We start from the raw sequence: 26,281 nt of genomic DNA, 5'->3' as shown, positions 1-26,281 counted from the left end.
AGGATGCAGGACAGGACTCTGCAGCTTGCTATTTCTCTGTAGCTCAGACAGGAGGCCAGCCAGCTAGCCCTTGGAATCACTCCGGGGGTCCCAATGCGAGAGCTGAACCACAATAATTTATCTGAACCCCAATATATGATCACCCCGTGGTTAGAGACCACACTCCTCACCAGGAAAACACAATTTAGCAGAGTTAAAAAGAATAAATATTGGAGGTGTAGAAAACTGAGTTATGGGCCAAAAATAGGGCAAAAGAACAAGTTACTTACCTTCAGTAACGCTTTTTCTGGTGGATACAGTATCTGCCTGTGGATTCCTCACCTTATTCCTCACCTTGTGAATATCCCCTGCGCCAGTATTCCACAGAATTTTTCCTAGCTCTCAACGCCAACGTGGATGTCATAATACCACGGCTCTGCTCGCGACTCCATATGACGTCACCAGAGCCATGAGAGGTGGCTCTCTCATGACGTCAGTTCTACCCATTTTTTTCCATGCCTCTGAGGCAAACAGGTGGACTGACACAGACTCAAGTATACATAGTACACAACATTTGAACCAATATATACAGCACAAAGTTAAAAAGGAAAGCTAAAAACATCAGCATTTCCTATAAATGTACTAGATAGAAAATACAATGAATAAACAACCAGCCGAAAAAGGAATCTTTTAGGTATACAAAAGTGGACAACGTGGAGGCGGGTGGGTCAATGAGGAATCCACAGGCAGATACTGTATCCACCAGAAAAAGCGTTCCCGAAGGTAAGTAACTTGTTCTTCTGATGGATTCATCTGCCAGTGGATTCTTCACCTTGTGAAAAGATTCCCACAGCAGTCCCACTCCCGGAGGAGGATGCCCACCTTTCGTATACCAAAAAGTCCTGCAAGACAGAGCGCACAAAATGGCCCTCCCTCCTCATCTCAGAGTCTAAGCAATAATGCTGTGCGAAAGTATGGAGGGAGGCCCAAGGCGCAGGCTTACAAATGTCTGCAACTGGAACTAGCCAAAGCAGAGGTGGAAGACTTATTTCTAGTAGAATGAGCTCTAATGCCCTCAGGAGGAACTTTACCAGCCAGGGCGTAGCAGATCTTGATGGTTAGGATGATCCACCTGGACAGAGTGCGCTTGTGCACAGCTTTGCCTTTTGGGTGTCCAACATAACCCACAAAGAGCTGATCTTCCAAACGTATATCTTTTGTTCTGTCCAAATAAAAGCTCACTGCTCTTTTAGAGACCAAGCGGTGACGTCTCTCCTCCTCCTTGGAAGGGTGAGGGGGAGGATAAAACACAGGGAGAGTAATGGACTGCCCCAGATGAAAAGGAGTAACTACCTTAGGTAGGAAAGCAGCCCTGGTCCTGAGGACCATCCTTTCAGCATGTAAGGATAAAAACGGAGGTTTTGAACTAAGAGCTTGAAGCTCACTCACCCTCCTTGCTGAGGTTATGGCTACAAGAAAGACCGTTTTAAAGGACAACAGCCTCAAAGGACAGCTATAAAGGGGCTCAAAAGGAGACCCCTTAAAAAAAGTTAAAACAAGATTAAGGTCCCACTGTGGCATTACAAAGGAAGTAGGTGGAAACCTATTAGTAAGGCCTTTGATAAATCTTAAAACAATAGGAGATTTAAATAACGACGGCTGATCTGGAAGACACAGAAAAGCCGATAAGGCTGATAAATAACCCTTAACCGTGGCCACAGCACAACCCTGCTGAGCCAAGGAAAGAGCAAACTGAAGCACATTAGACAAGTGGGCCTTTAAAGGGTCAATGGATCTCTCTCCACACCATTTTACAAACTTAGACCATCTATAGGAATAAATCGACTTAGTGGAGCGTCGCCTGGATAATAATATAACATCCACTACGTCTGGTGGGAGAGAGAAAGAACTCAGGTTGCCCCGTTCAATCTGCAGGCATGAAGGTGCAGGCTCTGGAGGTGGGGGTGTAGAACCTGGTCCTCTGACTGCGAGAGGAGGTCTGCCCTGAGAGGGAGACGGAGCGGAGGGTGCAACGAAAGATGAAGTAGATCTGTGTACCACACCCTTCTTGGCCAATCCAGGGCGATCAATATAACTTGGGCCAGGTCTTGGCGAATCTTCCTCAGAACCTGAGGAATCAAGGGTATGGGAGGAAACGCGTAAAGGAGTTGTGAGCCCCAACTCAACTGAAACGCGTCCCCCAACGCCCCCTGCTTCGGAAACTGGAGACTGCAGAATGACGGGCAATGCGTGTTCTTTTGAGTGGCAAACAGGTCCAACCGAGGAGTCCCCCACGTCCGGAAGATGTGCTGAACTACCTCTGGATAAAGCCTCCACTCGTGGTAGGCGGAAAACTGTCGACTGAGACTGTCCGCACGTACGTTCAGCACCCCGGCCAGATGATTCACCATCAAGCAAATCCGATGGTCCTGAGCCCAGGACCAGGGTCGCAAAGCCTCTCTGCAGAGACGGTACGACCCTACTCCTCCCTGCTGGTTAACATACCACATCGCGGTAGTGTTGTCCGTCAGGACCTGAACCGACTGACCGCGAAGGGAAGGAAGAAAAGCGTTGAGCACCAAACGTATCGCCCGCAATTCTAGAAGATTGATATGAGACAATCTCTCCTCTGGAGACCAAAGACACTTGATCTCCAGATCCCCCAGATGAGCACCCCACCCTAGGGTGGAGGCATCCATAATCACTGTTGCCACCACTGGAGGAAGATGAGAGGGCTTTCCTTGAGACAGATTGCCCTCCACGCTCCACCAAGACAGATCAGCTGCAGCTTCTCTGGAGATCCTGGCTGACTCCCTGAGATCTCTATTGTGTTGATATCACTGCCTGCAGAGACACCACTGGAGTGCCCTCATGTGCCAGCGTGCATGGTTGACCAACAGAATGCAAGAGGCGAACAGACCGAGCAGACGAAGCACCTTCAGAACTGGAACAACCGCTCCATTGTGGAATAAAGGGCTCATCTCCTGAATGTCGAGATTTCTTTGTGGAGGAGGAAAAGCTCAACACACAGTGGTGTCCAGAACCGCCCCTATGAACAGGTTGCGCTGAGAGGGCACCAGGTGAGATTTGGGCACATTGATTGAAAAACCCAAGTTGGACAACAGATGAGATGTTACCTGCAGATGATGTTGCACCATCTCTGGCGACTCTGCTTTCAGTAGCCAGTCGTCCAGGTAGGGGAAAACCGGAATCCCCGACCTCCTGAGATGGGCAGCCACCACCGCCATCACCTTGGTGAAGACTCGAGGTGCAGTAGTAAGACCAAATGGGAGGACCGCAAACTGGTAACGTTGCGACCCAACCGTAAAACAGAGATACTTCCTGTGCTACTTCAAGATTGGAATGTGGAAATACGCATCCTGCAAGTTGATCGACACCATCCAGTCTTCTTGCTGCAACGCCTGAAGAACCTGAGCAAGGGTTAGCATCTTGAATTTCTCCTGCTTCAGGTAAAAGTTCAAGACTCTGAGGTCCAGGATCAGTCGCACTCTGCCGTCCTTTTTGGGAATCAGGAAATACCGGGAGTAGCATCCCTGACCCCTTTCCTGCTTTGGAACTACCTCTATCGCACCTTTTTGAAGCAATGTAAGAAACTCCTTCTGCAGAAGAAGCAGATGGTCCTCTGAGCAAAAACTTTGGCAAGGAGGGTAAGGGGGAGGAAATTCCCGAAAGGCAAGGGAGTACCCATTCTCCACAATGTTTAAAGCCCAAAGGTCCGTTGTGACCAGTTTCCAACCTTGCAGAAAGTGGGACACCCGACCCCCAACAGGCCCCACATGATCCAAGATGGGGGATCTAGGGCAGCTTCCCTGTAGCATCATTGGCAGCAGAGGAGGCTGCGGAGGAGGAGAGATTGCAGCCAGAATCACGTTGACCCCTTTGTCTTCCTCTATAGGACTTATTGAGTGGATTGTGCTGCTGTTGCTGCTGTTGAGGTTGACGGAAGGTGCGAAAGGAAGACCTTCCAAAACCCCTATACTTCCTGAAGCAAAAACCCTTCGAATGGGACTGCAATCCCAAGGACTTTGCAGTTGCCCTGCTATCCTTGAATCTCTGTAAGGCAGAATCCGCTTTTTCTCCAAAAAGCTTTGTCCCATCAAAGGGTAAGTCAACAAGGTGGTCTGAACATCAGGTGAAAATCCAGAAGATCGGAGCCAAGCCTGTCTTCTTGTGGCAGCCGTATCCAATCCTGACTGGATTACCTGCCTAGCTGCAGCCTGAGTGTCAGAAAGAACTTCCATGAAGAAACCCTTCTCCTCATCAGGCAATTTGGGGGCCAATTGCTTTACAGAGTCCATTAAAGCGTGTATGTAACGGCCCAACAAACAAGTGGCATTAGTTGACTTCAGTTCCATACTAGATGAAGAGAAAACCTTTTTAGCTGACTGTTCAAATTTATTTGAGTCTCTGCCAGCTGGAGCTTGTGGAAATGCCCCCGAAGATTGTTTGGAGCAGGATGCTTGCACTACCAAACTCTCTGGTGATGGATGTGAAGAAAGAAAGCTCGGATCCCCTGGAGCTACTCTATATCTTCTAGCCACAGCCCTTGAAAGAGCAGGCGAAGAAAGTGGCTTGCGCCAAACGTCCATGATAGGATCCAGGATGGCCTCATTAAAAGGCAACAGAGGCTCAACAATTGAGGAAGGTGAATGTAGAACCTCCGTCAATAAGTTGGGCTTATATTCAGCAGAAGGTAACTGCAAGTCTAAAAGCTCGGCAGCCTTCTTAATTACCAAATGGTAAGGAGCCAGCTCTTGAGGCGGAGAAGACCTCGAAGAAGAAAATTCCCACTCAGGAGTGGTGCCCAATCCGCTTACCTGAATTCCTTCAAACTCATCCATTGAGTCGTCCAATTCACCTTTCTCCACTTACTCTGCACGATACTGCTCCTCTTCTATAAGCCTCTGAGCCTTGCTCCGAGAACAAATCCGCGGACAGGGCGTTGGCGGCGCCGTTCATGGAGTCGGATGTGCCGATTGAGTCGGCGGCGTCACACGCAGCGCAGCTGGAGCCGGCGCTGGCGTCGAGGGAGGCTCCGACGAAGGCACACAATCCAGACGAGGCCGGGAGGAAGGCTCTCCAGATGGCGCCGGAAACTGCCATGACAGTGCCATCGGCATGAAGGGCATAAATGGTGCCTGAGCATAGTGTTGTGGCACGCCCAAACTGAATGCCAGCGGACCCACGGGACCTGAAGGTGCTCTGGATGGGAAGGCTGCTCTATGGAATACTCCATACTTAGCATGTAAAAAATGCGGATCCATCCCTGGAGCCGGGAATTGCAGGTATGGATTCGAACCTGTATCCAGCTGGGGAGTAACCGGCACCGGAGCCGACGGATCCTCTACCGGATCCACTGGTTCACCTTCAGGAACAGGAGAGAGTTCAGCATCCTGATCCAGACCGGCGTCGGAAGCTGGTGAATCCCTAGGCGCCGGAGACTGCACCAGAGTTACCTTAGGCGGAGACTTCTCCGGAGTGACATGAGGAGAAGGTGAAGGCGAAGGTGAAACAAAGTCCCTACTGCGACGTCGAGGTGAAGACGACTTCGAAGCTCTACCCTTCGTCGATCGGCGCCGAGACTCATGCTTCCTCTTTTTCTTATGTGTTCTCGACTTCGACGAGTGTGAAGTCGACGACTCCGGCTTCGACTTGTCTGTCTTGCGACCTCTATCTTCCTTCTTTGCCTTGGCCATAAACAGCTTGGCTTCCCGTTCCTTAAGTGCCTTTTGGTTCATTTTCCTGCAACAGGAATAGTCTTCCACGTCGTGATCCGACGACAGGCACCATAAGCAATCTTCATGGGGGTCAGTGATGGACATGTGACCCCCACATTCCCTACACGGCTTAAATCCTGACTTTCTCGCCGAAGACATGAGTACTATAAAAAAACAGTAACTATAAAAAAACAGTAACTCACAAGATTACAACAAAGTAACTCTTCAACCAAAGAGAGTGCTAGAAAACCGTTACACGTCGACGGCGCGGAAAAAAGGGAACTAACGTCATCACGCCGACGTGGCTCTCTTATGGCTCCGGTGACGTCATACGGAGTCGCGAGCGGAGCCGTGGTATTATGACGTCCATGTCAGCGTGGAGAGCTAGGAAATATTCCGTGGAATGCTGGTGCTGGCGCAGGGGATATTCACAAGGTGAGGAATAAGGTGAGGAATCCACTGACAGATGTATCCATCAGAAAGTGCATTTTATTACAGAATGGTTAAAATGCAGTAGAGAGAAAAATGCATGTAATACCATAAACAATCAATTACAGAGTTACAGAAAAATCTTAAAACTCACTCCCTTATTAGGCAAAGTCTAAGGAAAGTTTTAAGTGTCAAACTCATACAGAGCACTGACACATCCCGTAAGAAATTTAAATCAAATGAACATAAAAAAAATGTCTTCCAACCACTGCCACAATAATGACAGCTGTACAAAAGAAAGAGGAAAGATGGCAGCAAAAAACCATGCCTGTCAAAGACACAGCCTTCCAAACCTAAGTCTCAAACGTTTTTATACATAAATCACACTTTCTAATAATAGATAATGCAAATTCAGCATAGTATGACCATGGTTAGAGTCACATTAGCAAAACAGGAACAACCTCATAATGTTTTAAAGTTTAAGCACTAAACCGTTTCCTAAAGTAAAAAATAAAAATCTTCTATCCTCCCTCTCAGCAACTGTCCTCCAGAGATGACCAACATTAGAAGAAGCATTCACCTAACAAGGGCTCATAGAGTTTGCAAATCCACACTAACACTTCTAGCAGAAGTCCTTGAAAATGATGCTAGAATTATGCACTAGCAGGGCCCCCATCCCCCTGTGGCCTCCACTGTGCTGGCATGGTGCCTGCCAAAATGTGCATGAACGTTTGAAAAGTGCATATTTCGTATTGCGGCTTCTGCTGCCACCACAGGATAAGCTGCAATAGGAAATATGCACTTTCAGACCACCGTGAAGGCTGACGATCAATCAATCAGAGGAATTGTAAGTGCGCTACTCACCCGTGAGGGTCTCAAGGTGCTGTAGCATCATAATTAGAGAAGCGGGGACCGCCAACACCTTGTCAGGTCGTCCCGCTTCTGACAAAATGCCGGTCGGATGCTCGTCTGACCGGCATCATTATGGAGCCCTTAGTGGCAAACCTGCAAATGCCCTCACATGTATGTATCATCTCTAGCCTGTTGTTTTCAATGTGCTTGGTCCAGGAACTGCTAGAGGTAAAAAGAATACCCATATAGGAAACTAATCATTTCGAATGGTGTACCATTGCTATAATGAACATGTGATTTACACACTCCCTTTCCATCATTGTGTAGGTTTTCTTTAGGTTTATTTTGATTTCCCTGACCTCGGGCGGTGAACTCCGCTCCATTCGCGGAGTTGGCAGAGTTTTCTGCACTCCGCGCTCCGTGGAGCTTGCGGAGTGTAGAAAAATTCCGCTTCGCATAGTGCAGCGGAGTTTTTACCCCGCTCGCTATGGCGAAAGGTAAAGCGAGCTGGCGCTCGGGTAAAATTTCTTCCTGAGCGGCAGGAAGACCAGCGCGAGAGGTGTTCGCACTGCACTTCACCACTTGCGGAAATCCGCAGACTTTTCTTGTAACTTCGCGGAGTTCCAGGTAGCAAAACTGCGAACTACGTGCCGGCCTGCAGAAATGCTGCAAAGTGATCCATCAGTCTTTGAAGGCCATTTACGGCTCTTGACTGTAGGACAATATCATCGGCATAGAGGAGGGCAGGGACTGCCCGTCCTTCCACTCATGGAGAGTTAGCAGCCACTTCCTGGAGCAAACTATCCACACAACTTATATAAATAATGAAAACAAAAAGGGCACCAATATGTACCTTGCCTAATTCCTCTCTGGATTTTTAATGATAAAGGGCACTCCCCATTAGGCCCATAGTGCACACTAGCTGATAAATTCCTATATAACTGTGATAATAATGACACTATTTCTAGTGGTGTGCCCATTGAGGACAAGGTTTGCCACAGGATTGAATAATTTACCAAATCAAAAGCGCTGGACAGATCTACAAAGCATAAGAATACAAGGTCAGTCTTAACCATTGTATATTTCCATATGCGAAGATCTAAATTAATTACAAGATTAACCAGATTAGAAGTATCATTTGGTGATAGAATAGTAGTGTTTTTTGCATCCCTGCCTATAAATATATGATGTTGTCCAGACTTGGCATTACTTTTATCTTCCAAAAGGGTTAAATTATGTTTGACTAATTTACCATTCAAAGCATTCCCATATGTGTTATTCGGGAAGTGTAGCTGACCAACCCCAAGTGCAACTGTGACATTTAATTGCAATCCTTTCTACCCACAATGCATGGCCCATACCTTCACGTGTGATGTCACAGTTGATCTAATCGTTGACAACGTCAATTAAACCAACATGAGGGCTGACTGAAGAGGAAAACCTGTCCCAGAATTGAACAGCATAACCAAAGAGCAAGTCCGTTGAGCTCCAGGACAAAGGGTGGTGGGAGTATGAGACGTATATTACTTGCTACCAGAGCTCACTAGGCATTCAAAGATTAATGGATATGATTAAAGGACGTGGTCAGTTGATGTTGGGACTCGGGTACTGAGTGCAGCCCTGCACCAGCTGAGCTTGGCCTTGGTCATACTCAGTGAATTCTAGGGGTGGTGGTGTACCCAGGGCCTGCTGGTGATCATCAAGAGCTCTGCACTCAGTCATCGTTTGCACTCAGCACTGGTCCTGTGCCCAGCCAGTCTCTTCTCGAGTAGCCTGGTGGTTAAAGAACGAGCTCGGTGGATTTTGGACACATTCCGTGATTGTCACTTTTGATGTAATTTGTGACATCATGTGAAGCAGTTACCAGGCATTGAAGCGATTTTCAGAGTTTTGTGGGTTTAGGATAACAACCATAGAGTCCCTTCATTGATTTCTGCTCTTGATTACATTTTCTCTTCCCAGTAAAGAAGCATATGTTCAGTTCCGCCACGTCATTTCCGGGAATATACGCGCTGTTCATCATTCTTGCCTGAAAGCTCAAATATGGGAATTCTGACATTGTGTCTGGAACCACCACTGATACTCATGCCACTTGGTGATTCGTTAAATGTGTTTGTGTTTGTTTTTGTGATTGTATTGCTGTTTGTGATAGTTGTATGTTTTCTTGAACTAAGACAGCTCAAAGGATTCACAGAAAAAAGAAATGTATTTCACCCTAATTTTCACCTTGTTTTCTGATTACACTCCTATTTAGGTAACACCCTCTCATTAAACCGCTTTAGACTTTAATGTCTATTGTAATGCTTCATACATTGTGTGTTAAATACATTTCAGGGAGATGTAACACTTCCATAAATGCAGGGTAAATGCTGTCACTGTATGGAATAAACAAATATATATTTAATTATCTATGCATCATGTAAACCGCCTGAGTTTCAATGCTTTGTCAATTATTAACTGGTCAAAATAGCAAGCAGTATATTGCACGAACTACTTTTTTGTCACTCTTTCCAGAGGTACCTATTTTTATTCAAGAATAAATAAGGTCTTCTTGGAATAATAATTTTTTCAGTTTACGAGTGTGCCAAAATGATTTTAATTTTGAGCACTGGGATTCCTAATGAGAACCTTTACACTTTTATTTGTGTGTGTTTTCATGTGTAAAATTGAATAGGACACACACAAATGATTTACAATTTCTGACAAATCACCATAGAAGCTTTCATTTGAGAGTGGAATACCATAGTTGTTTATGGCAGTAAAATGGGGAATCAGTATGAACGTAGAGCTATGTTAGAAAATGTACTTTTCTTTCACGGCAGAGTTAGGTATTCTGTCACCTGAAGATTCGGCGATTATTGAAATGAATATCCCTTTGGCTGACCTCAGTATTAGAACGAAACCATGGTACTTATTTTCCTTCTGTGGTGTTAGTATATCCCTACTGGTAGAAAACTGAATGTACATCTTGTAGGCTGGAACCAACTTTTCCCCACAAACTGTTAGGACTAAAGAGGTCTTAAATAGGTCTGCCACTAAACCACCACGAAGAGGACCATCCTATGGAAGCATGCAGATGAGGTGCAAATCCATAGAATGGGCAAGTCGCATGTGACAGTACCAAATCCGTTAAAGTTTAGGCATGAGAATCTATGTTAGTGAGATGTATTGGCGGACACACACACACACACACACACACACTTTACCTCACCATACCCCCTGACTGTAGCGATTGATATGACGAGCGACAAATCAGCCTACATTGTTATCAGAGTAAAAATAAGTACGTTTGCAAAATAGGGGGAAATTAAAAAAAAAACGTACAGCTGATTGCCAGGGGAAAATAAAGAATCACCTCTGCTGCCATTTACAACATGAATGGGAGAAATTAAAAAACATATTCCCACCACCAGAGTCTTGGGGCCCAGAAGAGACAAAGGTCACCCACTCCATCCTGAACCCACCTTCAGGAGAAGATCAAAGACCTGGCCCCTCCCCTACCTTCAAAATGCTGGCTTTCAAACACTGATGCAGCCAACATGACCCTCCCTTCCTGCCACCTGGGGAACTCATGTCAGGGCAACTTTACCCCACAACTGACCTGTTCTTCCCTAACCAAGCACCCATCGCAAAAGTGACCCGAAAACCCCTCCCACTTCATTGACCGATGATGCGATGCACATACCAGCAAACTCTGACCTTGGCTTCAGGGGGCCTGCATCCAGGTGACATAAATGCTGTCTAGCCACTAGAGCACTGGTACACTTAAGAGAGTGGTGTCAAGGGAGGAGAATCGAGCTCCTTGCACACGTGCACCAGTGAGGCTGTGAGACTGTCCAAATGTTGGCTCCTACAGGAGTATGAAGCACAGTCAGCACCCCTACAGCCAGCATACAGGGGAAAGTGTTCTGGAGCAGTGATTCATCTCAGAGTCCAAACAGAGAGCACCTCCTGTTCTCTCTACAAGGTCACTAAGGGCTGCTAATCCCAATGAGTACTGCTGTTTCCTGCCAACTCCTGTCTACCAGACTTACTGAATTTTCAAATACTTTTATGGTACTTTTATGTTTAGCGGTCTGGCAGACCTGGAGTACCATCAAATGTCTCAGTAGACATTCCAAAGGGTGCCAATGAAATCCCAATAAAGATATGCTCACCCTCCCCCCTTCAAAGCCCTGTAGCCTCATGGATCCCTGCACCATTTCAGATGATATGTGCTAGGCATGGAGAGGTGTTTCCTCTGGTGCTCAACAATCAGTTATTTGATGTGACGCTACAAAATGTCCCGAGAGAACCAAGTACGGAACTGCTCCACTACCAACCGCAAGATTTTGCTGTCCATCTCTAAATCTGGCTTTCTCTCTCTGGCGTGTTCCAGAGGTTGGTGACCTAGTAAAATGCAAAATGCCATATGAGAAGGAGCTTTAGCTGGCAGCACATTCCCTTCTGCCCAGGTTATACTGAGACAAACAGTCGTGATTTGGTGGGGTTCATCAAGAAAACAATCAAACTGAGAGGAAGCCCTCTCTCATCTCTGTTGATTTCACAGTGCCTCATCAGAAAAGGTGTGTCGTCTTTTTAAAAGGACTCCCACCCACTAAGATTGAGCTGCTTGCATCAGCATTGAGTCCTTGCCCCCAGTGTGTGCACCTTTGGGCAGGCTCAACAGTATAAGTTGAGGGAGCATTTTGAGATATTGGTTCAATACAAAGAGAGCCTAAAAATAAAATTGCCTAGAGGAATACCCCAATGGCTGAATACACATTTATTTCGGGGTCCACTGGCAACAGTAAAAACTGATCAGATGATATTGGAGGTCATTAGTTTCTCCTGCATCATTGGTTCAACATGTTTCAGCCTGTTTGATCCAGATGGGTCTTAGGGGTTTCTTCTGGGACTGTTAAAACAACCCTAATTCTTATATTCTCAAGGTTGCGTACACCATTGGTTTATAATATTCACTGTGTCATTCCCACATTCATACATGCCATACACAGAAACTGAGTTGAAATTGTCAGGTCGTACTTGGGATACAGACAATGTACAAATGTGGGCATAGAATCCATTTTCATTGTTTGTTACTAGAAGACCATGGATTTGTAGTGTTGCTGGACTAGATTTCAGTATGAGTTCACAGCTGTCAGTTTCACAGTGGCACAACATGCATAACACTGATAGGATTACACACCAATGTTTTAGAAGAAGCAATTATGTGGTGTAGTTTTCTTTAGGTCAGGAAAGTTCAACAAACGTCAAATAGGGGAGTATCCATGCCTGATTGTCCATATATCCATGTGAGATAAATTGCAGGCGTTAAATCTTAATGGAAATCATTTACGAAGGGATTGTTTCTGCTGGACATGTGGCATTTACCTGGCACTCCAGGACTTATATTGGAGTCTCCTGATTTATATTATATGCATATTCAAATAAGAAATTGTTGTTCCATCTCAGGTATCAGACGCTCAACATTTGAAGCTCAACTTTCTTAGTGCCAGAACTGTACACATTTAATAAACACATCAAAGAGGCAAACACCAGGACAGTAACTCAACAAAGCTTGCCCCTGTTACAAATAAACTGAAGGACTGGGGAGCCTTTACGATCCATTGTTACAACAGCACTATATTTTGGGTAGACTTGTTGGCCAAGTATGTATTTTTAATGGCCCCTTAACCAAAAGGGAAAAGCTTGAAATGATTTTATATTCAGTATTTCTTTAATGTTCAGATTAGTTTTCAAAATGGTTTTGCTTCCTAACCCTACCATTAACCTGAAGCCCCCCACTTTGGAAGCCACAGACTGCGGACTGGTAAGTGCACTGGATCTGTGTAAGTGCAGTAACCTGTAGTGTGTGTACAGTGCACATAAGCTGGAAATGCTGTATTGTTGTGTATGTACCTCGTCAGTGTTTGCAGTCTGTGGACAGTGGTATTTGGCTCTCGATGTTCCATCATTTGCCATGGAAAAGCTAGTGCTTTTTCAGACTACAATACAATATGTACTATAGGTGCAACTTGATGTTAAGTTCACTTCTGTCATGGTCACAACCGTTGCTATACTGCCACCTTTTTGCAGTTTTGGGTTACTTGTGAGCTGTCACGTGGAAGGAGAGACATCTGCCTGTTGCTATGTCAAGACTTTTCATATGGCTATCCCGATCTTAAAACGACTACTTTTTCATTTGGTCCAAAGTTCTGTTTTGCTGCTTGTGGCTAACTAATAACCATACTCTGTGAATGTTGCAAAGGTCAGAAGTGTGTCCTTCTTGCTGAATCATTTACGACAGCCATACCACCCTGAAAGCACAGGTAACAGCACAGAATTTTTTGACAGAGAGGACAGACTTTTACTGATGCCATGATCCTTTCAGTAACCAGCTCAACTGAAAAACTGAAGTCCAAATTTAACAAGGACTTGCACTGTCCTTGCTTCACGCAAGTCGTCACAAGGTAATGCAAGTCCTCAAAAGATATTTGCTAAACCACACAAGAGGTAAATTAGCTCTGCTGTGCATTGCTCTGTAAAGAAATGTAAGGCAATGCAGCGGCTTCGCTGCATTGCATTTCATAATGGTAGGCGTTTCATGGGTGGAGCATGGCCATTCCCTTGCATCCAACCATGGAATTTGACGCAATCCCAGATTTACAAATATGAGCAAACCTGGGATTGCACCAAAATGGTGTGTCTCCCAAGGATGGCATAATGAGGATAAATATTTGTATTTCTCCTCATAACTTCCTATTTCTATGTGTCATGCATTCCGCATCACACATGGAAAGAGGAAATTGGCCCTTAGGATTGTTTTTGCAAAGAAAGGTAGCCCTTCCTGCACAAAAACAATTCTGCCTACAACACAGGCACCCTTGCATCATGGAGTAAGGGTGCCGTGTCGGCATTAGGCAAAGAAGGAACACAATGCTTGACCAGAAGTGTGTCATATCTTAGTAGATATGGTGCATTTCTGCTCTCTTCATTCCATGCAAAGAAGCGCAGAAAGTTCCCTTGCTGCTTTGCATTACGTGAAACTGTACTTATTCTAGCCCCAAGTGTATATGTATCCTGGTCTCTTCCCTTCTCTGCCTGAATATCCCCTTGAACGCTGTGACATTTCACAGCAGTGGATGGCATCATGGTCTTCTGTATATATCTAGACTGGAAATAGATACAATTAACCTGGACATAGGGCAGACAGTAAGCCTGAAGTTCTATGCAGTTGTTTTGCTTCTTGAACTAATTCCCATTTTCCCACTTCAAAAAGACACACGGGAACTTTGTGCAAGATGCTGAATTTATGTCAGGGAAATGGTATGACCTGCAACTCCTCAAACAGTACCAGGTCCAAACTGTGAGACATATTTACAATCCCTGTGCACCACCGGAGCATCCCTTTTTATGATATTCCAGTGACGCACAGGGTTTAGCCATATCTACAAGGCCACGTAAAGCCACCCTGCGTGGCTTTTCATGGCCTTGTAGATATGGAGTAAGGCAAAGCAGACCAAGTAGCTGCCTTGCCTTACTCTGCAGCAAAAAGGTGTTCCATGGGTGTTGCTGTGTGTGTTCCCCAGGGCCAGACTGGCCATAGCGGGCATCAGGCATTTCCCCGGGAGGCTCGAATGGTGGGGGCTGGATTTGCAGCTGTGGGGACAGTTTTGGTACTGAGGGCTGGTTTTGTAATGCTGCTGCAATATCAGCCCCCAGTAACAAAAGCAGCAGTGCACCCTCCTCCTCCCCCAGCCCACCGGTGAAGGGCTGGTCTGAGAACATTTCCAGGGCTTCTTTGGGTTCCCAGTCTGGCCTTGGTGTTCCCAAACAACACCCATGGGCTTTGACGCTACCGCAGATTTACAATATTTCATATACCGGGGACAGCGCCAAAACCTTGCTCCTCCCTAGAGCATACGTAATGAGGAGAAATGGTTACATTTCTCCTAGTTTTTTCCTTTTTCCTCATTCCATGTGTGCTGCAATCTATAGCATCCATGGAACGAGGAAAAGTCATCCAATAATAGTTTTTGTGCAAGAAGGTGTCTGCCTGCACAAAAACAATCCTGCCAGCAACACAGACACCTTTGCACCATGATGCAAGGGTGCCTGCAATGGTGCACAGTTGCTGAAAGAACAGGAATGCACCATATCTTGTAAATACGGTGCATTCCTGCCCTTTTGAATTGGCATAGGGCAGCACAGCAAAATGACTTGCAGTGCTGCCCTACGCGAATTCATTGTAAATATGCCACTGTATTTTCAAATGTCAGCGTTCTTTTCATGAGAGGTGGAGGTGCTATCATCTCAGCGCCTGACGTATCTGAAATACATGTGATCTCAGTTTTTTCGAGTAATGGCATTAACATGTTTTTCAAGATGTCTGACCTTGAGGGGTCACTAGCAAAGTCACCCGCCTTCAGCTTTTAATGGTGTTGCTCTTCATCTGGCCTGTCTGCAGGTGAGAAAGTTTTGCAAGATGATGAATTCACCTGTGACCTCTTCCGCTTCCTCCAGCTGCTTTGTGAAGGACACAACTCAGGTGGGTAGGTGAGTTGCCTTTCAGGCAAATAGCATTATCTGCATGTACACTAATAAAAAAACATACACCCAATAAATGAGAAATGCAAAGAATGTAAAACAGGTATGCAACAGAAAAATAAAACCAAATGCTTACGTAAAAAAACATTCTCTATGTTGCACTTTATTCAGAGGTATGCTAGTGTGTTACTTTTGTAAGAAGAGAATATTGTACATGCATTTGCTCAAAGTACAAAAGTGGTGCCTCAAATTTCAACAACGTTTGCATTCCCTCTTGAGTGATCAACTTTTTTTGAAAGGAACAAAGTGTCCTTGAAGGCTAATATATGATATCATATTTGTCATTCTGGTGCAATGCTTCTCTGTCCAGAATAACAACACAAACTCTTTTTCTTTTCCATAATATGTACAACATTCATTCCGCCTAATACTCCTGATTAGTGCCTTTATTTCAAGAGTCAGAAAGTAATATTTACCATATAATGAAGGCTCATCCGCAGAAGCAGTGGCGGACAGACTGTAGGAAGTGCCCTGCGAATGCACCTGGCATTTGCACACTTTTTGCACCCTCAGAGCACTGTCATTTTAAAGAACTGTCCACAGACCTTTGTGTGACCAATCTTGTGGATGCGCATTTGAGTCTGTATGATGTAAAGTTTTGCAGTACTCTATAATTCAAACAATTATACACATAAATAATGAAAGCTGAAACTTGTTCCTGTGGATCTTTTGTAGTCTGTCCACATAGTGTAATCATCAAATATTATACACATAAATGACACTTTTGACACAGAAAAGAAGCAACTCAAATATTCAGTTGTTTTAACATCACTTGACAGTACATGATTTAATAGTTTTTACTCACATAAATAAGTGTCCAACATATATAGTCACATACTAATATTATGGAAAGGAGAATTTGTGGGAGGGTGTCCAATGAACAAAGCGAGTCCAATGAACAAAGCGAGGGTAATCAGTTTACATCACTAGAGGTATAATATTCTCCTCCAACTCTGTGGTCCTACTGGTACCATAGGGCTATAAGTGGTTGGGGTTCATTCATTTTAAATTAATTTCTATTACTGCCCCTGAGGCGAAGCCTTGTGTCCCCCCCACAGCAGCATTCCCTAATGGTTAGGACCAGATGTGGGGCATACTTCAGTCAATTATAATTAGGAGTTACCTATAAGTAAACGCACAGCCCTGAGGAAGACCTTCATAAAAACAGCATGCTCGCAAGAAGGTTGAAACGCATTGGAGTATACACGTGGTCAGAGGGAAGATACACCAATACACACATAAAGATTCATACAGGATGGTTAGGGACAGTATTCATACTTCTGTTATCAAATATGAACTGAAAAACATATGAATCCCGACCACATAGGGCCCTATGGTACTGGTAGGACCACAGATTTGGAGGAGAATAATATACCTCCAGTGATGTAAACTGATTCCCGTCATTTTGTTTATTGGACACTCCTGAAAATTCTCTTTTTCACAATATCAGTATGCGACTATATATGTTGGACACTTATTATGTGAGGATACTTATTACGTGAGTAAAATACCAGTTAAATCATGTATTATTAAGTGATGTTAAAACAACTGAAAGTTGGAGTTGTTTCTTTTTTTTGTCAAAAGTGTAATTTATGTGTATAATATTTGATGAATCCAATGTGTGGACTGACTAAAAAGATCCACAGAAACAAGTTTCACCTTTCATTACTCATGTGTATAATTGTTTGTTAGTCACATTTGCCAGTACTTTTTGAAGTACATGTATGCCATGTGAGGTATAGTAGTGTGAGGAGAATCAGGTAGAACATTACAATTAAATCACTGACCTATGATAGCCTATTAGGTAAGGAATAATCATGTAGCCTATAAATTGAATACACAAATCCATGGTATGAGGGTAACCTTTTGATTTCAGGGATCCCGTCGCCTATCTCCTCAACAGGATCACTCACCCTCACAATAAATAGGTTTGCAGTAGGTCATCTGCATCTGGGCTTGTTCCTATGCAAATGAGGGAATACATTTCCCTCTATGCCTAAGCTACGTTTCTAGTGTTGGCCCAAATAAAAAAGGATCTCTAGGCGTTCTGACTGTGCACCACCTAGGAACTGACCCACAGATATTCTGCCACCTGCCCATGTTGTTCCGCGGGACACACTGATATTCTCCCCTGCATGTGAGTGTAGTCTAGCATTATACTCACCTGAGGAGAAATCTCTACCCTCCCTCTACAAATTAGGCTGGTCCACTAGTTGTGAAAAAGGCTCTTGAAAGGCAAACAGTGTGCCACCTAGGAACTGATGCAGTCAAAGTGCTCTGTGAAGATGCTATTGGCAGGGGAGATGGATGGGGCTCAGGGACTCTGCTGAGTCAGGCTGCTCCTATATGCAGGGGTCTCCATGCCAACTTTTCACCAGTAAGATCAGGTCCCTCTTTCACTGCTGTGCTACTCCAGTTCAGCTGCAAATTCCCCACACTCTGCACTAGTTTTGTAATCATGCACAGGGTCCCAGACTTCACCAGCTCTGAATAATTATGGTATGTCAATTGCACATCTGAGGCATGCATCTGGTTACTATAAGCGAGTGCCAACTACACATAGGATCATCATCCTCATAGGTATTGCAGCTGAACTCTTAACCGCAATCCCTTACCTAACTGGCATACAGAGAGGGTCAGCTTCAGACACTAGTGCATTGAACAACTGGTAAAAAGTATGTTTGCTTTTAAAGTACCCCATCCTAAGCTCTTTCCTTCTTATGCTTTTAACTGAGTGCTCTTTATTATGACTTTTTAGGGTACTTGGCTCCCCTGGAGGCAACACCTCTCCCTTTACTGTAAATGACAATCTGTGTCTCCCATCACTCACAAATTCATCAACTGTCATAGATCAGATCTTATTGACTTTGTACTTGTCGGTCATATTCTGTTCCTGCACCAAGAATCCGCTGTCTCCTGTGGATGGGTTTTCCATGAAGACAGGCTCTTCCCTAAGAGGTGGCATTGTGCTCCCTCCATCTCTTATTAAGATACGTCACAAATGCGGCAGACACAAGATGTCATGCTAGTTTCTAAAAACACTTTGGGCTGCTTTCTTTTGGTCACTTCCTGTTCTGTACCTGCACTACACCAAAGTGAATATAGGAAGGGGTGAAGCCAGATTATAAAATATATGCCAATGACAAATAATTGTGAATGAAAGAGTGTACTTCTAGCTCTCTGGCTGCCTTCACTTTTTTGGGTTTCAGGTGTGTATATTTATAAATGCTTTTTATATCTTTGACTATAGACATCCTTAATCCACAACTAGCAGTATGTTTGGCAGTGCTTAATTTCAGCCAGAGATTGCAGGTGGGCCCCACCAACACCAATGTTTTAGAACCACCACTTAATTTTCCTCATCAGACTTTGACAAGGAGCAAGAGAGGAAAAAAATGGGTAATAGAAAGAGGAAGAGAAAGACAGAATTAATAACAATGGAAGAAAGAAGATGTAAAAGAACCGAAAGTAGTGGGATACAGGGGCAGGGAGGGTCTGGTGGTGGATGAGTGAGACATGGCTGAGAATTAAGACTATGCAGCCTCAGCACCCCTGACATTCAATATTACCTGCTGTGGGCATTTGAGCAAAACAGGAAGGAAGGATCTGTTCCTTTCTGACTGGAAGAACCCGGTCGGTCAACCTGGCAAAGTACACCTTGGATGCCTGCGACCTCATCTGAGGAGTTCTGCAAGTATCCTCCCTGAGCCTGGCCCTCTTCAATGCATATATGATCCCTCTACCCAGCATCATCCGCTCTCACAAGATCAACGTCCTCTCATATGCCGATGGCATGCAACTCACTCTCTCCCTCATGGACAAGACGCCGAGTACCCAGATCAAGTTCAATTCCGGCATTACTGAAATTGTCCACTTGATAAAGACCAACTGTCTGAAGCTTAAACCAACCAGATGAATATCGTCATCTTCAGGAAGAGCACATTACAGTGGAAATCCACCTGGTGGTCAACAGAGCTAGAACCAATACCCACTCCCACCACCTATGTCAAGAACCTGGGGATTGACATGACCACCCAAGTCGACACAGCTGCAAGCTCATGCCTTCATGACCTGAAGAAGCTGATGGAGACTTCCAAATGGCTCCCAATCCGCACCGGAAAACCATCATGCACTCGGTGGTCACAAGCAAGCTTAACTATGGGAACACCCTCTATGCGGGGATCAACAAATAATCAGTAGACTGCAGACCATTCAGAACTTGGCAGCCATAATCACTTTTTCAAACCTCCACACCACACCACACTTACATCACACCACACCTGAATGAGCTCCACTGACTTCCCATACACAAACAACCACAATTCAAACTCTTCACCTACATTCTCAAGGCACTAGATAACTGGCCCACAACACCTCAACAATTGCATCTGCGTTACATGGTCGCAGCTGCTGCGACGACCCTGGAAGGGAACGCGCAACGCTAGATTTCAGCTGGTCCAATTCTGTACTCTCCACAGGGCCTACTTAACCCCGGCAAAGCTCCTGAAATATTTTGGAGGCTCCTCGTCGGGCTGCCCTAGGTGCCATACGGAGGGGGCTGATTTTGGCCATATGTTCTGGTCCTGTCCAGGGTTGGGCTCTTACTGGACGGATGTGGTGGCGTGCCTGAATCGAGTGACTGAACGCGTGCTGACAGTGGACATGGGAGCTTGCCTTCTGCTTTGGTTCCCGCATACTCCCCGTACAAAAATCACGAGCAAATTTATCGATCTGGGGCTGATAATGGCGAAGAGGGAGCTTACCATGCACTGGAAGGCAAGAACGGGGCCGCGTGTTTGGAGGTGGAGGGCGAGCTTCCTGGCTTGGGCGGGGACTGAAGGGACGCTTCACCTACAGTTGGCCAGGCGTGCTTCCAATGACAAAACGCAAGATGCTGCCAGGGCGTGCGGGGTTCTGGTGGAAGAGCTTCGCCGCTTGGGGGAACAGGAAGAGGAGGGTGAGGCTCAGGCGTGCACGGCCCAGCCTGGGAGGAGTGTGGAGGGACCTGCTGGGACTGCCGGGGAGACTACTCAGGAGAGGACCGCTTGAATATTCCCCGAGAGTTGTCGCTATTTGTGCAAACTTCTTACGCTGTGTATGGAGGTCGAGCTTCGGGGGGGTATGCATATGAGTGGTAGAGTACAGCCTTTGGTACTTTTGAGAACATTGATGGGGTTCGTCCCATGATTCCGAGTTTGGCTCCCTGGCTGCGTGGGGCACTTTAAGCCTCACCGAGGGGGGGAGACCGAGGCGGGCACACTGACGGGGGGTGGGGGTAGAGAGGGAGCGGGGTGGGGGGTTAGGAATGGCACTGTTGCGGAACTGCTCTCTTTTGTACTGTCATCACTTGCCTGGTTCTCCTACACAAGATTATTGTATGTAACGCGGATTTCAGGATGCTATAGTTGGGGAAAAACTAATAAAAATTGTTTAAGAAAAAAAAAAAAAAAATTGCATCTGCGTTCACAAATCTTCCAGGTAGCTCATCCGGACTCCTACTTGCACACATCCCATGCATACTGAATACCAGATCCGGCATTCAAGTGTTCTCCTATATTGCTCCTAAAGCGTACAACGACCTGCACATAAGAGCATCCTCTTCACTTCTTGAATTCCACACAAAAAAAAAAGAGCTGGATTTTGGAGTTCTCCCACAAGGTCCTATGTTTGGATAGACTCACACCTGCTCAGCACCAGGAGACTCTCCCGGTGATAATACGCTCTACAAATCTTCATAACACCAGCATGTATTACTGTACAAATTAAGCACTGTTGCTTTTACGACATGGTTCTCTACAAAATTCTTGTGGAGTAAAAAACATATATTCCTTATTAAACCCAACATTCTGAGGCACAGGACCTTACAGAATATGTCATGATTGTGCTATAAATACAAATAATACTGAAGTCAGCATTTTAGGGAACCCCTTTCTTAAAATGTCAACTAATGTTATTTGAAAAGTTTGTTGTAGGACCTATTTTCTGAAATATTCTTTCTTTTGTTTTTTATTTATTTAGGATAGCAGTGCATTTACAGCAACATATGTAAAAGATTTTAAAGAAATATGAATCAACAGCAGTCTCCAAACAAATCCAGCTTAGCCCAGAAGTGCTTGTATTATGTATTGTGTATCTTGAGTTCTAATAAATATCTGTTACTTTTCAAAAGTTGGCAATGGGAAAATGTTTGCAGATTAATTACACTAGTAATATCTATAATCTCACATTTACAAGTCAAAATGTCAATCTTGGCTCAAAATTAAAATATAGAAATAAATCTTTTTGGCAACACATTGTTCAGGCAGAAAGCAAATTAAATTACATAATTTACCAAAACACTTGCTGACATATATGAACACGACAAAGAAGCAAAAGCACACACACAGTAGATTTGGAGTGGTGGAAGTTAAGACTCGCGTCTTGCGCTTGTTTCTGTTGAACTGAAGTTAGGTCTTCATTGCTGTTACTTGCTCAATAAGTTCTCTATTAATTTTTAAAAATCTTATTTTATTACTTTCTTTTTTAGATATTCAGAATTACCTGCGAACTCAAACAGGCAACAATACGACTGTCAACATTATTATATCAACTGTGGATTATCTGCTGAGAGTTCAGGTATACTCCCATTATCGAAAGCTTGATTGAAATCATTGAACAGTTGAGGGACTACAGCTGTAGTATATTGATACATCTAGTGGAGTAAGTGCCACCACAGCTTGCACCCAGTCAAAGACCTTCATTTATGCGTGTGTGGGGAGTAATTTAATAGAGCTCTCATGGAGAAGAAGTGACTTGTACCTTCTGGCGTGAGTAGAGAGACACTCTCAACTAAAACATTAGCTTGTCGATAAACAAGCATCTGGAGTGTGTTTTGCCTTGAGATTTTCCAAAGGAGTTACTTCTGACCATAACCAGACATTAAATAATGTAGTGTTTAAAACACAAATATTGTTCTATTTGGTAGAGGTGGATAACATAGACAATTGCAGTGTTAAGTGACTTCTTATAAAAACAGAAATCAACATATCAAGTCTGAATCTTCCTATATAAAACCATGAGAAAAATCTTGCTCATGTAAGTGATACTTCAACTTCCCACTAAGAGGAAAGAGAATGCGGGTGGGTGTATTCTATTGATGGCTCCTCAGTTCACTGATGGGTATCTGGTATTTACCAGACTGTGGACTTGTGGGATGATTATGAGAGCTTAGTCATTCACATCTACTGTCACTTTGTTTAGGCTCAAGGCGACATGTGTAAGGTAATAAGTACTCTAGTTAGGGCATGGGGCAGAATGAAGTGAGGGCTTGCATGTACTGGAGCCTTCTGTGATTGGTTACATTCCTGAATGATGAAAAGGGATCACGGATAAGACACACGGTTAGCCATAAAACAGCTTTGGAAGGACTCCACGTGCTACAATAGGTAATGGAATGTGATTGATTCAATGTGCTAATTAGTCTTTAATTGCAATCAAATTCAATGAGTCATATTCTTTGTAAATTTTAGATTTCAATAACTAGTTGACTTCCTGATATGGATGTTGTGTCTTTAAGTGAGATTTCTAAAAGTCGTTTCACTCCTGAACTTACCCACTGTTTCTTTTAACAGCTCTTCAGTCACATTCTCTATGCATGCATTTCTCTACCTCAGCTGGCCTTCTGCCTGTCTTCCTCTTTCTATTGCATGTTTTATTCTATGGAATGGCAATTGACCCAAACCAGAGGCATATTGGACTTCTTAGCCCACCTTAACATTACTCGGAAGCCCTTCCCAGGCAAACTACAGATTAATCATTACACCCTCATTTTCTTTAAGCAGGGCATTTTGTGATATCCATTTCAATCTTTCGTTAGTCATGCCGTTCTCCAAACCACTCAAACTATTTTATTTACAGTTACAGCTCCAAAGCTGAAATTAAGAAACAATCAAACTCCAGAACATTGACTCTACTAATTTTACCCAGCACCTAGGATGACCACGGCCTGTATCAGTTGTATTAGATGTCTGTTTACTCTTACCTTTATCTCTTATTTCTTATCAAGGCTCTTACTTGTGGAGCTATTTTTCTCAATGTGCTTGCATTAGTCCTGGCATCACAGTAATAAAACATTCAGCCTATTTGGCAGGGAATGGAAGGTTCTTTTGTCATCTGGTTATTTTCGGATATCCAACATGAACAAAATCTAGATACAATGCAATAAATGCAATGTTATAAGATGTAATACTTTGTTTTTTCTAAAAAATTTGTGTGTAAATTTTGTAGTACTGCTCAAAAGATTGCCAGTTTTCCTTCACAGGCCAGCTCAAAGTATACTTAACATTCTTATCATTGCTGATGTTACATTTAAGGGGTCGATTCCGATGTCGTTCGGAAAGCATTCCCACTGAATCGATTCCGTAATGCTTTCCGGACGACTTGGATCGGGGGAGTCCGACCAAGCGATTTGGATGTATCCGGATGCTTCCGTATACGATTCGGCCAGTCTCCCATTGACTTCAATGGGAGCCTGTCTTCCGAACGAGAACACAGGCTCCCATTGAAGAAAGAGGTGGCTGGGGAAAACCTTGCACCCTGTGACAGGCACCCCATGGCGCCTGCCACACTTGTTGCATGATTAGAAAGGGGGGTCCCCTGGGTACCCCACGGGCCCCATTCAGAAGTCCCCGGGTGAAGGGGGGTCTGCTATGGGCCATGAAAGACAGATTCCGGCAGCCTATTAGATCCAGAGAAATCGAATCAGAACGGCTGTCCAAATCTGTCATCACACTCGCTTGCTCGGAAACAGAGTCCATAGTGCTATACGAAGGTTTATTTAGAGCCTGTGCCACCTGTTCCAAGAAAGGGCTCTACACGGATGACCCTCATGCTGATTGCATTTACTGTCTTTACCCGGATCATCAAGCTAAAGACTGTAAGGTATGTCGTACCTTTTCAAGTAAAACCCTGAGGTATCGTGAAGGGCTCCTTTTGATATGGCTTCAAAAGCTTAAGGCCAGAAAGGAGGTTATGTCCAGTGATAATGATGAGGCATCCTCCTCTACATCTAGGAGATCTCAAAAGAGAAGAAAATCTCTGCACGCTCATTCCTCAGAGGAACGTCCTGAGAAGGCCCTAAAAAAGACCACTTAAGTGTCTTCTGGGCACAGTCCTTCAAAATCTCCTCAGCCTAGAGAAAAGGAAAGTAAGGGGCATGCTGCAGGGGAAAAACTACCAAAAAAGACGAGTTCGGAGCCGTCAAAATCACCCCCTCAGGTCAAGGAACCCTTCAAAAAGCCGTCTTCTATACCTTCTGAGGTAAAATAAAAAAACCTGCATCGTTGACGGGATCGTCGACGAGGAAATCGTCATTGTCGACGACGAAGATTGAGGTGAGGTTAGTTTCCAAGAAGCCATCATTGCCTGTGTCTGTTGGCTCCCTGTTGATGGCGTCATCGTCAACGATGGTTTCAACGCCGGTAACATTGACGACGGCATCGACGACGACTTCTGCAACGACGACGACAGTGTCGAAGACGGGGTCGACGACGGTGACGATGGGATGGTCGACGGCGACATCGACGACGGTAACTATGTCGTCGACGGCGAATACAGCAATACGCTTGGTGTCGACGGCGGCATCGCCGACGTTGGTCTCGTTGGCGATCTCGACGACGATCTCGTCGACGGGCTCGTCAACGAGAGAAAAAACACCAGAAAAGCTGGAAATTGTCAGGAAGTGGAGGATTAAGCCAGATATCACCTCCCCAAGCAAAATTACTCCTCTTGTGCCATCACACCTGCTAGACGAGAATGATTCAGAAGAAGAGGAAGATGAAGGACCCTTTGGATATGCCAGTAGCCCCTCCCAATTACATGTTAAATGTCAGGAGGATGACTTTGAGGAGGGATACGAGGAGTATCAATATCCTCCACAACAACATTATCGCCAGGGCTACCAGGAAGAGATGGTTGGCATGCCATCTTCCTTTATGATGGATCTGCGGTTTATGCTGGCAGACTATAGAAAGAGGTTTCTGCCAACTCCAGCCTCTCAGGAATTACCTGTTTCACGTCCACGCTCCATCCCTACTACTCCGATTAGAAGCAGGAAGTTACTGCCAGACCCTGTACCTAGGTCTCCCCAACCAGTACACCAACAGGATCCTGTCACCACTGACGATAATGACCAAGAGGAGGGAGAGATAATATACCCTAACAAAGAATGGGACGATTATCTTATTCCATCGCCTTCATCTCCCTCACCAGTGCCTATTGATTCTCCGCCGGAGGACATCGGCGGGTTCCATAATTTGATGGAGAGGGCTGCAAAGAGACTTCAACTTCCGAGGTCGATGACACAAATGGAGTGTTTCTTGTATGATTTCAAGGAACCATACCGTAAGTTTGTTCGGGCTATCCCGATTGTTAGCCATGTGTGGGAAGAAGGTTTAAAAGTCATGAAGACACCAGCGACAGCCACGCCTGTGCTCGCCAGACTGGAGAAGAAATATAAATCACCTTAAGATGCTCAGGCTTGTTTACTGGGCCATCCCAAGACGGTTTTGGTTATATCTCAAGCGGCACAGCAAAAATCTAAAAATCCCTCAGCTCTTATATCAGCGCCTCCCGACAGAGAGAGTAGGCATTTAGATAATGCAGGAAAAAGATTTTCGCCCATGTCTGCTCTTCTAGTTAAAGCGGCTAATGCCCTT

General features: G+C 44.8%; 1 protein-coding gene across 1 annotated transcript in view; it reads left to right on the top strand.

Annotated features, from left to right (window-relative positions):
- The window catches only part of RYR2 (ryanodine receptor 2), a 3,458,987-nt gene that overhangs the window by 3,024,699 nt on the left and 408,007 nt on the right, over positions 1-26,281 (top strand). The window contains exons 83-84 of the mRNA XM_085612346.1: positions 15,448-15,528; positions 22,114-22,202. Of these exons, the coding sequence (XP_085468472.1) occupies positions 15,448-15,528; positions 22,114-22,202 (170 nt within the window). The remainder of the gene's footprint in view (positions 1-15,447; positions 15,529-22,113; positions 22,203-26,281) is intronic.

This window comes from Triturus cristatus, chromosome 6 (assembly GCF_964204655.1).
Source record: "Triturus cristatus chromosome 6, aTriCri1.1, whole genome shotgun sequence".
Classification (NCBI taxonomy): Eukaryota; Metazoa; Chordata; class Amphibia; order Caudata; family Salamandridae; genus Triturus; species Triturus cristatus.
This window is presented reverse-complemented; position numbering and strand designations above follow the sequence as displayed.